This window comes from Pollachius pollachius (assembly GCF_949987615.1).
Source record: "Pollachius pollachius genome assembly, chromosome: 12".
Classification (NCBI taxonomy): domain Eukaryota; kingdom Metazoa; phylum Chordata; class Actinopteri; order Gadiformes; family Gadidae; genus Pollachius; species Pollachius pollachius.
Genome location: NC_136945.1, coordinates 16,611,455 through 16,625,025, shown reverse-complemented (window position 1 = coordinate 16,625,025; position 13,571 = coordinate 16,611,455). Strand labels below are relative to the sequence as shown.

At 48.7% G+C, this 13,571-nt stretch overlaps 1 protein-coding gene across 1 annotated transcript in view; it reads right to left on the bottom strand.

Annotated features, from left to right (window-relative positions):
• The window catches only part of celsr2 (cadherin, EGF LAG seven-pass G-type receptor 2), a gene marked incomplete at its 5' end in the record, with an annotated part of 57,234 nt that overhangs the window by 27,253 nt on the left and 16,410 nt on the right, over nucleotides 1-13,571 (bottom strand). The window contains 2 exon segments of the mRNA XM_079747670.1: nucleotides 3,597-3,819; nucleotides 9,790-10,527. Coding sequence (XP_079603796.1) covers nucleotides 3,597-3,819; nucleotides 9,790-10,527 — 961 coding nt within the window.

Sequence of the window (13,571 nt, the reverse complement as noted above, 5' to 3'; positions counted from 1 at the left end):
GGACTGCAACAAAAAGCCTTGTGTGTCAATCTTGTCTGGATTTCTAACCTGCAGCCCTTTCAGGCTTTCTATAACCTGTAGCAAAGTAATCCATCAATGCCACTCATTATCCATGATTGTCACCATATCAGTGCCTTGAAATCTATTAGAATCAACAAGCACCAAACCACAATGGCAATGAAATACTTCCTGATTGCACCCCTGCTGTGTAAATGCTAATATCGTGGAACGTTAAAGCAACTATGAACAACGAAGAAATAGCTTCAGTTGGACACAGAGAATGCAACAATGCAGGCGTTTCCTCCTGATGGGGGACTGGGGACTGGGGACTGGGTAGTGTGTGGTAGTGTGTGGTAGTGTGTGGTAGTGTGTGGTAGTGTGGGGGAGTGTGGGGGAGTGTGGGGGAGTGTGCATGTTGCGTGGGGGAGTGTGCATGTTGCGTGCCATGTCGTTTGTGTCATATTGCTAGCCAGGGGCCAAAGTTGTTCTGACCTGCTTACAAGGAAAGATGACCTCGAAGTGAAACCCAGACCAGAACGCCATGACCCCAGACGGGGGGGGGGGGGGGGGGGGGAGGACACCGCGATAACCCCAGCTCAGATCGAAGACACCAAGGGCCATCGTAAACCCCAAGGAATCAAAGATGAGACATTTAAAGCAAGCCCCCCCTCCGCGAGGCTTGCTTTAGTAAGTCACTCTAGAAGGTATCAATATAAGAGAGAAAGCTTCCTCCCTTTGCCCCCTGAGCCCCGTGGCACTATGCGAGCAATCAGCCGGAACTAAACACTGACTCCATTGGAATCAGCCCACGTCACATTAGGCAGCCATCAGCAAAAATAACAAACCAGTCTGGCCCAGTATCCCGGCACGCTATATGTTCCCCGGCATGACTCACGGAGCGCACAGACAACGGGCCGGGAAAGGGCCAACTCTCTGGAGAGATGCAATGAACCTGACCCATTTACAACCTCACACAAATGGCTATGGTGGATGCAGGGGGAAAAAATAAGGTAGGGCCTTTCTGGGTCAACACGTAGAAACCGTATTCTATCCTCACTCGGTGAACACGCACAAAATAAACATATGCGCCGTTAGGGTTAGGGTTTGTGATTATAGAGATCAAATGATTTCCACAAGATTGTAACAATATGTCTGTATGTTCATAGTGAATGAAGAATTGAAAGATGAGCTTCAGAGGCAACTATACATATATTGGGGAAATGAAGTAATATAAATATATTCATTATTCTCATTATTATTATTATTATTATTATTATTATTACTCATTATTAACCAGATTTTCTTGTCATTTTTCTTGTCTTCAGTATAAAGAATCATATCCGTCCGTGTCAGAAGTGCCGCTCATTAAAACGTTGGTTATGTCAGAAACCATATCAATGGCGCCTCAGGTAACTCCACCTGACCCCGCCCCTAACCACACCCCCACCTGCCCTCTCCTCCCTACCTCCCCCCACCTCCCCCCCCTCCTCCAAAGAGAGCCAGGCCATCATCTGCCTCTTAGAGAACCGGTCTGCACAGTTCACTCCATCATAAGTAAAACAAAACGTTGACGGCTGCCACCCGAGACGCCGTATTGATTCCCGCCTCCACCCCCACCACCACCACCCACTCTGGGTGTCAGTCCCAGCCCAGCGCGGCTAAGGTGACGAGGACGACAAAGAGTGGTGCGCTACACGCTGCCTGATGTTTTTCGAGAGGGGACGTGTGTGTGTGTGTGTGTGTGTGTGTGTGTGTGTGTGTGTGTGTGTGTGTGTGTGTGTGTGTGTGTGTGTGTGTGTGTGTGTGTGTGTGTGTGTGTGATCTCTCTGCTTAAGTTTCATCGTGTGATGCCTTTCCAGCAGACTGTGGCTCAAGCACAAGGCAGGATCCCTGTTGACAACGACTCCCTGCTGTGTTGTGCATGTGTTCGGCGTTCACCTGCTTTATTCAAACGCCACTACCCTCCTCCTCCTCCTCCTACACCACGGAGCCAGGATCCAGCACATAACGAGGGGGCGCAAGTGTCCCTACCCTGTCAAAAACTATTTACGTTTGTGCTGGGAAAAACCTCCATTCGAGTCACACTTTGTCCTTCTTGGGGCACTGCAGGAGAAAACAAACGCAGAAGAAAGCCTTCGTAATGGAAAAAAAAAAACTATACCCAACACCAACGCTATATCCAAGGCCTGTTGGCCCGATGACAACGGGACGTTCAGAAGGACTGACAGACAGCTCAGAGTGACCGGAGGCATCTGCTGGAATAAGATAAAGGCGTTCCTCTTCGCTTGGGGATTCATGTCCTCCTTGTAACACGGCAACACGGTTCTGAACACACAAAACCAACCCGACTCAAACACCTGGTCCTCCGGTGCTTAGTACTATCACTCACCCATATTCTTCCTTTGCGGCACTTAGCGTCAATGGTTGTGAATATATTATCAGCCGGTGTTCACGGTGATTATGCCACGAGAGACCGTTAACGCCATTAAAAGCCCCACTAACCAAATATGGCCCTTAAGGGGTGGCCATTATTGTTATGAAACACCATTACCGTTACATAAATGTGAGGTGGGGGGGAGGGGGGTTTAACGCTGGTAAAAGCTGGTGAGTAGGTGTACGGGATGAGCCATGTGCGTGAGAGGGTGAACAGCGAGAGGGTGATTCATGGAGGAGTTGGAGGGAGAGGAGGACACTCCGCTGGGAGAGCAGTGAGTGATGCCGGTGGGAGGAGCACGGTGCTTTGGTCGGCCTGCAGGTATGCAGGAGCACAGCAGCCAGCAGCAACTCACTGTCGGTTTCTTTGAGGAGTCAGTGGTTCACTGTAGATTGATCAATTATCTAGCAGCCGAATGACAGAAAACGAACCGATCATGTGCTTAGCTAATGGCCACTACATCCCTTAACATCTGAATGGTAGCTCTGCGATGAGCATTTGCCATCATCAATAACATTTTATTGACTCAAAAAAAGTGCTCATCACAGAGCTACCATTCAGATGTTAAGGGATGTGGTGGATTGTGTTGGCTAAAAAGACATTTATATTTTACACCGGAAAAACAAAACAGCGACTGGCATATTTTAAGCTGTCAAGCCATTAGCTAACTACATGATAGGTTAATTTTCATTCGGCTGCTGGATAATTGATCAACCCACTTAATCACTCAATGGAGTAAACAACACATCGACTGAGATGTACATCAGGGGAGTAATGAACCAATTGACTTGTCCCGCTGTACATCAAGAGGAGCAACCGACCAATGGGGTGTCTGAGCTGTACATTGAGAGGACTAACCGACCAATGAGAGCTCTGAGCTGTACATCAAGAGGAGTAACCGACCAATGGGAGGTCTGAGCTGTACACCGAGAAGAGTAACCGACCAATGGGAGGTCTGAGCTGTAAACCGACCGACCATTGAGAGGTCTGGGCTGTACATCGAGAGGAGTAACCGACCAATGGGAGGTCTGAGCTGTAAACCGACCGACCATTGAGAGGTCTGGGCTGTACATCGAGAGGACTAACCGACCAATAGGAGGTCTGAGCTGTACACCAAGAGAACTACTGGACCAATGGGAGGAGTAACGGGAGGGGTACTTACGAGAGGGACAGGGTGAAGTGGAAGCGCTGCCGGAGGCCCCTGAAGGTCAGGAAGGACTGGGGCGGGAAGTTGCGGGTGCTCATCTGGCAGTAGGGCTTCTCGTAGCCGCCGGGGGGGCACTCGCACTTGAAGCCCCCCACCAGCAGGTTGACACACGAGCCCCCGTTCTTACACACACCGGGGGCACAGCGGCCCAGCCGGGAGGACAGCTCACACCGCTCCCCTGGGGGGGGGGGAAGAGAGAGAGAGAGAGAGAGAGAGAGAGAGAGAGAGAGAGAGAGAGAGAGAGAGAGAGAGAGAGAGAGAGAGAGAGAGGGCAAGAGAGAGAGGGGGCGAGAGAGATAGAGAGAGAGAGGGCAAGAGAGAGAGGGCAAGAGAGAGAGAGAGAGAGAGGGCAAGAGAGAGAGAGGGCGAGAGAGAGAGAGGGCAAGAGAGAGAGAGAGAGAGATAGGGAGGGAGAGTGAGAGAGAGAGATGGAGAAAGGGAGAGAAATGAGGATTAATATCATGTATGCAACCAATAACACAGGCTTTCCTCTCCAATATGTACTCAGTAAGTATGACCTACAGATGAGCCCCAACGCACTTCCTCCACTCCAGGAAGCGCCACTGGCTTTATAACACGCTGCTCATGAATCTATAAACAAAATTCAGCATTTTCAACAGGAAACGAAGGAATAAAAAGAGCTCTGGGTCAAATGAGCTCATCCGGCGAGGATACAATCACGTAAGAGTGTACTAGAGTGTGAAGAGCGTAAAATCATGTATAAGAGTGAGCGACAAAAGCCAAAGCAGCCATAGACTATAGCTGCCATAGTGTAGTAGGGGTGGTGGTTGTAATGGTAGTAGAAATTACGGAAGGGGACTGTTAGTAGTGCAGTGGTAGTGATGGAGGTTCAGTAGACGTAGTGACAGTCGCAGAGGCAGTCGACGTAGTACGGTCATCCAGACAGACGGTGACACCGTGTGTGTCACTGGGACACTGTGTGTGTGTCACTGGGACACTGTAAGTCCAGCGGTTGTAACAGCAGAAGTCGCCGCTGCCGTTGCCGCGCTGGACTGTGTGTCAGAGCGACGGAGCCGGCAGTCGGCGAACACGGCACATCTCCCCGCTGTGTGTGCCACTAGCTCGGCTGCTAACTCACAGCCACGAGACAAAGAGCCAGGAGGACGTTGGGCCCTAATGTAGCGCTCTGCAGCCTGCTGTGAGCCCATGGCTATTAATCACCTGAGTGAATGCTAATTGCAGAGGATGTTTTTCTCCTTTGTTTGGTTGGTTGTGTCTCGATGCCAACTCACTGCCAAGCAGGGTTCAACATGCCTACGCTCGCATGCATTAAACATTCATGGCTTTACATGTCTATGAATATTTGGGCCATCCCAAATGAAAAAAGGAGAAAGAATAACGACACTATGCTAACAAATCCTAAAAGGGTTAAATGATTTATTCATTATCATAGAGAACTCCAGCGTCAGAGATGGTAAACCCTGGTGATGTATGGTTGTTTTTTGTTGTTGTTTATGCTTTGGTACATTCAAACGTTTCTACCAACAGGAAAGCAACACCCTCATTGGCATAGAAGGGCTTGTTCCCTTTTTTACTGGCTTAACGAGCTACCTTTGTGCCGTTAAGCTGTCTGGGAGGAATTCAATTACACACACACACACACACACACACACACACACACACACACACACACACACACGTTACTTAACCTCATAGGAATCATTTCACTGCATCCATCATATCATACCACCATAGTTCAATAGCTATATTAAACTAAATATTTTTAATATATATAAAAATATATATATATATAAAAAATCATATTTAAAGAAAATGCAGTTCTCATATACTCTATCCAACTCCAAAGTTTAAAAACATGTTGAATTATCTTTTTGGATGTTGTGAGCGCCGGCGTTCCCTCTCTAAAAATCACAGCTCATCTTTCTCGGTTCCTTTAACACACAGAGGCACACTGTATGCGTATGTTGTCGTCTCCTTGTTAAGGGCTCCTCCCCGGACACCTCCCCTCTCCCAGGTGCGGGTCGTGGCCCCGGAGGGGAGGGCTCTGTGTTGCTAGGTGAGGGGCCACACAGGAGGTGAAGGAGGGGGGGAGGGGCGGAGCTTATTAGGTCAACCATCAGCTCTCCCCTCGATCAATTATTCAAGCGGCACTCTTGTCCCTCTGCTCTACGTCCAGCCTGGCCACCTTCGGCCCGCGTCCGCTCACTTGTTTGAGTTGGGTTTGCATTAATCATTAAGGCTAGCTAAAGGTGCGCGCAGGGCTTTTGAACCCGCGCACACCCTTGTCAAACATTTAGAGACAGAATAATCGCCTATCAGCATCGTGTCTTTCCACGATTGTTATTTTATAGTCACAATTTTCACGTCTGGCATCAATAATGCACTTAGCCTATCTTAAGCAGTTTGAGGTTAAAAATTAGATATAATTGCAGTGGGATTTGTTATTGTATGTTATGATGTCCATCTATGGCCATAGTGTAGCAGAAGGGTCACTTGAGTCACTTGATATATATACGCTATAAATAGATAGGTCTCACCGTCGACCCTAACGTCACACTCTGTCTGAGTGGCTAAGGCTGCTGTGTCACTTAGGCCCACAACAGAAAGACAAGGAGAGTCTGGATTCACGGGAGGGAGAGAGGCTGTGCTGGGTAGCCAGGTGGGGCCTCAACACACGGCCTCCTCTCCTCTCCTGAGAGAGAGACAGAGCGGGGAGAGCTTCCCTGAGGAACCGCCCAGGAACACACAGCACCGGGAGACCAGAGAGCTGCTTCTTCCCTCCCTCCCTCCCTCCCTCCCTCCCTCCCTGTGGCCCACACACAGCAGATCTTAGGCTCTGTGGCTTTCTGCCCCCCAGAGCTCAAGAGATCCAGGTGTTTTAATTCCATGACCGGTAGGGGACTAAAGTTGCTTGTTGTCAACATAGCGAGAAACATCTGTTTTGAACATGCGTACCAACAACACACCTGGTATTACTACTAATGGTGAGTGTTGAGCAATTTAAATGTAGTTTTTCCACTAATTTGGAGATGGTGATACAATTTGATGTGGTGATACGATTTCTTTACTTGATAGACTAGCCAAGAAGTAGCTCCAGCGGCCCTCATTGTTCTGAACCACAGAGAACACTTAATACACTGTGAAGCACTTGCATGCAAGAGGAGAGATACGTCCTCATTGGCTGAGTGAAACATCAGAGAGCAGGGTTGGAGATTAGGGGTTGCTTATTCAGGAGGTGTCTGACATCAGAAGGCCAGCTAAAGCAAAGCTTATCATTCACCCAGTCCTTTTGAAAGTCACCGAAGATGATGGCTGTTCTCGGTTTTGTTTCAGCCTCTTTCATCCAACTGGCAACGCCCACATCACACACATTCACACCAGTAAAACACATAAGTGTTCTCTCTCTCTCCCTCCCTCTGCTCCTCTCTCCCTCCCTCTGCCGCTCTCTCCCTCCCTTCCTCTCTCTCCCTCACTTAAAAGCACTAACCCCTTCCAACTCATGCAGAGCAATTTTACACCTATACACACATGCTCCGACATGTTTTGCACAAGCGTCGCAGTGAGCAGTCTAGCGCACAACAGTCAACATGAACACACACACAGGAAGCTAAAACGTTGAAGCTTTCAGCACAGCAGGGAGGCCACTGAACACACACTGTTCAGCAAGGCAGACGTAGATTACGGAGGTAGATCTGTCAAACAGACCACCCAACCTTGTATACACACACACACACACACACACACACACACACACACACACACACACACACACACACACACACACACACACACACACCTGTCCCAGTGACTTTGCCGGATCAAATGCAGCACGGACAGGATTTCAGATCAGTCCGTGCAAGTAGAACGGATTCAGCACGAAGGATCTATCGACCAGATGGACCACCTTGAGAAAACGTACACCCTCATATTGAATGTAATCATGATAACATGCCGTGACTGATAAAACGTCAGCACCTAATGAAACACTGAATCCTCACTTAGAAACACTCACTCACTCATGCACTATGCAGCCAGTTCCAGCCTCTCCCCCTCTCCGCCCACCGGGTACATAAATGTACGAGTATCACCTAACCTCAGAGTGACTGAGCCCGGGCTACTCCAGCCTCCAACAGCTCCCCCCCTCCCCTGGGAGGAGCGGAGGAAGAGGAAGATAAAAGGTGCGACCGGCGCTGCAGTTGGCGAGAGCCCTAACGACCCACACCGATATATAACGACCGCATTCCTTCAGGGTACAAACCCTGCACTTTCGATTTCCGACGCAAATGGAGATGGAGTTATCGGGGCTCTTCGTAACCTTATTATCTCGTTGGATTATCCGATGGGGGAAAATGCGGGATTGCTCGCCTCATGGTCTACCCTTAGAGCCCCGGAGTGCCAGGGGGGTTCTGTAGGAAGAAACAGAAGGCGAGGGCGTTGCGTGCGGAAAGGTTTTCACCGGCGGATGCTCTCATGCGCTTCCAACATCTTCGTGTCTTGCAGTGACATGAAGTGGTTGATGAGTGGCAACAGTAATAGGATAATGGCATTTAATGACTGATCATTTCCGAGACCCAGCCCACCGGAATGGGGACTTTGAAGAGGAAGTATCAAGTGAAGAAATGACGATTAAAAAAAAAACGAAATTATAAAGTCGGTTTTTGACCTACATAACCTCTCGACGAAGATGGGGGGCGGGCCATACCCGGGTACTCCTACATTAGCATATTATAATTCACCCACCCTCCTTATCCTCTCCGTCTGTTTCTCCATCACCACCACTACGAGCACTGGGACTAGACAGCCTTTTACCCTTTGAATTTGTGCATAATATCTGGAGCAAAGACTGAATAACATTCCCCATTCCCCTTTAGCTAGCTCTGCAGAAAATAAAAAGAGAAGGAAAAGCAAGCTTGCCGGCGACTTACTGTTAACCACTGACTGTAATGAATTGCATCAAAGCACCTCATTATCCCACGTAAAATGGACCATTCCGAATATTTTCCTCCAGGAACACAGCGGTTTGCTGAAATTGCTACCCAGGGTATTTATCTCTACCCGGGAGTGACTTGCAGCCGAGTGGCACTCCATCTGCTGCGATCCATAATTGATTATCACCTGCCGTTGCTGTTCACCGTTTCACCCTCCTGGATGGCAGAGCTAGACCTGGTTCAGTGTCTGCTGCCCTGCTTGTAGCACGTATCAGGTCTCTGCAGGATGTGGCCACCGCTTATTGGGCCCTTTTTCTAGTATGAGATGCAGTCCGCTTTGAGTCAGACCTTGTAGCGTGTGTACAATATTTAACAAAGTTTTGTGTTACTATAAATGAAGTTTGTTCATATATTTAAGGGCATACAAGAAAACTTGATGATCCATATTTTTCAAATGCGTTTAAAATAAAGTTTGAAGCTCGTTTGTCTCGTTCGCTCTTTTTATGTTCGCTCTATGCTGACTGCTGAGAGGAAAATTTTATCCCAACCAGTGTGCAGTTATTTTCCAAATCCCATTTAATAATGGGGTTTGAATCACCAACATCCCCCCCATCACCCTAACCTCAAATAAGAAGCTTTAAAAGTACCCAAGTATAGTTGGGTACTGGAACATTACCTCTGCCATTACTGGCGGCTGCAGGGCAAATCAATAGCTGCTCATTATTCCTTTGTCTGCTGTACTATCGGGAAAGCATTGCAGACAGCCTTTTAATAGCCATGTTCAATATAGGATAGAGAGTGGGAGTGGATGACAGGGATTTTTCCATAGGGGAGAGAGAGAGAGAGAGAGAGAGAGAGCGAGAGAGAAAAGCTTCTGTCAGAAATAACCTCCAGGCAGTCACGCACTGCCTCGGTCCGGCGCACTGAGAACAGCATCGCCCCCCCCCCCTTCAAAACACTGTGAGGGGTACACTCCCGTCCATACAAATCCCCCGGAACCACACCTTAAAAAGGGGGCTTCTGTACCCGCTCTACCCGGTGGGTCACCGGGTAGAGCGGGTACCTTATAGGCTCAGTCCTGATCGCAGCGACCCGGGTTCGAATCCTGCCCGTGGCATTTGCTGTAAGTGCTCCCCTCTATCTTCCATACCTTCCTCTCTACATCACTCTCTAATAAAGCATAAAAATGCAAAAATCCTTCTTAAGAAAAATAGGGAAAAAAAAAGGGGCTTTCTCACCTGTGTAGTCGTCCGAGCAGGCGCAGGTGAAGCCCCCCTCGCGGCCGCGGCAGACGCCGTGGGCGCCGCAGGGCTTGGAGTAGCACAGGTCGATCTCCGTCTCGCAGTAGTCCCCGGTGAAGCCGGCGGGGCAGCGGCAGCGCAGGCCGGCGATGGGGTGGATGGGCCGGAACAGGATGGTGTCCGACGCCACGAAGGGCGCCAGGCTGTCGAACTTGAGCACCGACACGCACTTCATGTAGTTCTCGCAGGGCTCGCGCAGGCAGATGTTGTCGTCGAACGGGAGCACCTCCTGCGCCGAGATGCGCGCCAGCAGGCTGCGGTTCAGGTACAGACGCTCCTGCAGCTCCTCCGAGCCGAAGAACTCCACGCCGCCCGCGTCCCGGCCCAGCGCGTCGCCGGGGGTCCGGGACGCCGCCGGGGCCAACGCCGAGCCGCCGACGCCGCCGCCGCCGCCGCCCCCCCGCTGGGCCTCCCCGCCGGGCACGGCCACCGAGAGGCTGACGTTGAGGATGCGCGCGGCGACGTCGGTGTCGTCCTGGATGTTGAAGACCACCACGTCCTCGCGGGCCGCCGAGAGCACGCGGGCAACGCCCTCCAGGAACTGGGCCAGCAGCAGGGACAGGAAGTGCTCCTGGGAGGTGTTGGCCAGCCGCAGGGTGATGCTGTTGGACAGCATCTCGTCCGTGATGATGGTGACCTGCAGGAGGCAGCGGGCCGACACGGTGTGGACGCCGTCTGAGGGGGGAGGAAGGAGGAGGTGTTACATGGGCCAGCGCTACAATGGCGGGTTAGGATCCAAGAGCTGCTTTGAAAACCATCCAAGCCCCTAGAGACTGGATAACATTCAAACATCATTTAAATTAACCATTTTGTGAACGTGTGCCAATTAGAGCTATCACAGCTTCGACCGTGGCTTAAGGGACCTGGGAGTCCTTTCATTTACATAGCGAGCATAAGACTGAGTCTAAAAGGATTCATCATCTTAACCCATTTAAGCATGAGCGCACAGAAACAACAAGAAACAAGGTCAGTAGTTTAGAAGAGCGTCAGCCGTTACACACACAGGAGCATAAATAAATGCTGCGTCTATAACAACCCTTTCAATAAAATGAACACCTGAAGCCAAACCGGTGGTGTTGAAACCCCCTTTCTCTTGTATGGTTTTAAATCATTTGATGCCATTTATCCTTTTTTTTCAGAGTGAATTCCTCGTCTTTTATGGCAACAACACAGAGGGCATAATTGTGCCAAAATGCAGACAGAACATGAAGGCTTTCCAAGTTCCTTAACAGCAATTTCACGCCTGTGTGCACGATTCTCACCATCTCGCCTTATCCGGAAGAGAGACACAATGACAATGCTTCGCTACACACTCAAAACTTCAAAAACATTTAAATCCCTGAAGGGGTTTGTTTATTTAAGAAAACATCGTTGACCATCTTCGTTGATTACTTGTCTCCGGTTGTTAATCCCATGAGTATTTTGTCTTGTATTTAATTTCAACATGACGCTGTCTTTAGCAAGCTACCCATCTCCTAGTTGTATAAAGCTCACTGGGGCAGAGACATCACAATGAAACAAATGTTCAGGATGCCAGATGGTCAACTCACAAATAATGAGGAAAGAAAAAGATTGTTATGTACGTGTCTAACAAGCATGTCGGTACACTGATGTCTCATGACATCATCCCTAACATCCAATCCATCACTATGAGGCTTTCATAAGATGGATGCAAAAATCTCAATGTTGTTCACCCGATTGGGGGAGTACGAAAAGTATGTAATTGAGCCCTCCCCACAAAAACACTCGTGTGACTTGTGTAATTATAGTCTTTGAATACAATGGAGCAGGCATGGATTGGCTATTTGCTAGAAAGACCGAACCTGTTGGTGCTAACATATTCTTCGCTTTCTGGGCACCTAGAATAATGTTCTCTTTCAAATGAGGGGGCAGTTTGAAATGATCCAAGAAGCCAAACCCACTCAAATATTACAAAATACAATTTGATGCCCTTCACACCACAGAAACAGAGAGAGTCTGCAGTCTGAAGCACAAACACAAAAAGAGTTTAATCACATCAGGGCTGCCTTGAAAACAAGCCACCCGTGGACCCTCTCAATGGCACCTTTTATTGGGTGATTCTGGAACACATCCTAAAATACAGAACCCATTGTCTCCCCCATCAGTGGGTGAGAATCCACACCAACAGTCTGCGGTGAGGAAAGTGACGGGCTTGGTGTGTTTCTGGTGCTAGGCAAGTTTAAACACAACATGTTGCCAATTTGGGTGTAGGAGGGAGATGTGGGGGACAGACCGAGAGACAGACGGACTGAGAGAGAGTGAGCAAGGCGAGAGCAAGAGACAGAGAGAGACAGAGAGAGAGAGAATGTCATGTTGTCTTGTCGACACAGCTTAAATCCTTCTGGTTTTGCACGGCAACAATCTAGTGGCTGAGTAAAGGAAACAGGGAAATCAAAGGGCTCTCCAGGAAGAGGGAGGGCAACTTCGCTCTCACACCTTAATGCAAGCACCCCCCCCCACACACACACACACACACACACACACACACACACACACACACACACCTGTGTACACGGAACAGCACTTTGCTGAGAAAGAGGCTGAGAACATACCAGAGGGGTAATCATGATCTTGTAAGAGGAAGGGTGTTATTAAAGAAATGAGGGGGAAAAATGAAGTAGAACAAATGGACGTTAAGCACATAATGTCAGCTACGGGAACCTCCGTTCCATCATCTCAAAGCTTGCTTATTCAGCCACGGTCCTTCTGGCATCAGTCTTATGCTGTCAGGGAAAACGTATGTGTTTCAACTGCTGTGAAGCAGCATCTCAGCACCGTTTCGGCCAATGTTAAAGCGACAGTTACCAAAAAACGATCGTTCTCCCTAGGTCTGGCACACACTTGGACAGTTGCCACTCCGCAACGCCCACACCACAAAAACAAAAACAATGAATCACTAAATGATTCAGTCTTTCATTAAAGATTATAAAACGGTTTTGGTCCCTGATTCTAATTGGCTCTCAGCTGTTGAATAAACACATATATAAACACACACACCTGTGACCGCATAACAATAAGAATACTGTATTATTGCGCCACCAATCTCAAAGTTTGCCAGGGTGCGTTTGATTGGCAACCATTTTGCGGTCTTAAGGGACTATGTAGCTTGGCGGAAGAATAATGATTTGTTTACAATGAAAGATCTTATGTTGCCGTGTGTTTATTTTGTGGAATCAAACTAAAATCACTGTAAACCAAGGCATCTCGTGGCTTATTTTCTAATTAACTACTTATGGGTTTTGATTAAGAGCTTTCAGGTCTCCCATTTTCATTACAATTCCTTTATAACAGTACATATAAAGTACATGTAAGGGACATAACCAAAAGAGACTGTTGGAGCCACTACATCTCTTTAGGGACCTTCTGGTGCAATCATTTGAATGGCTACTGTGCTATCGTGTCTTCCACAGGAAGATGACCTTATGACGCTTCGGAACAATCATAGCACGACCATGGCCACCTGAACCCTTAAGAAGAGACAGCGACGCCAAGCTACCACAGGCAGCTGTTCTCCGCAGAAGAGAAGAACCCTACTTGGTTACCAAGAAGCAGGTCATATAAACACTGATTCACTGCGCGGTGTTTGCGTCGGCATCAACCCCCTTTACAGAGCAGTGGCCCATAAAGGTTAGGGCATGTATGAGGAGAGACACTGCCTTAATCACGTCCTCTGCCAATTTGCTTTTCTTCTTTTTCTT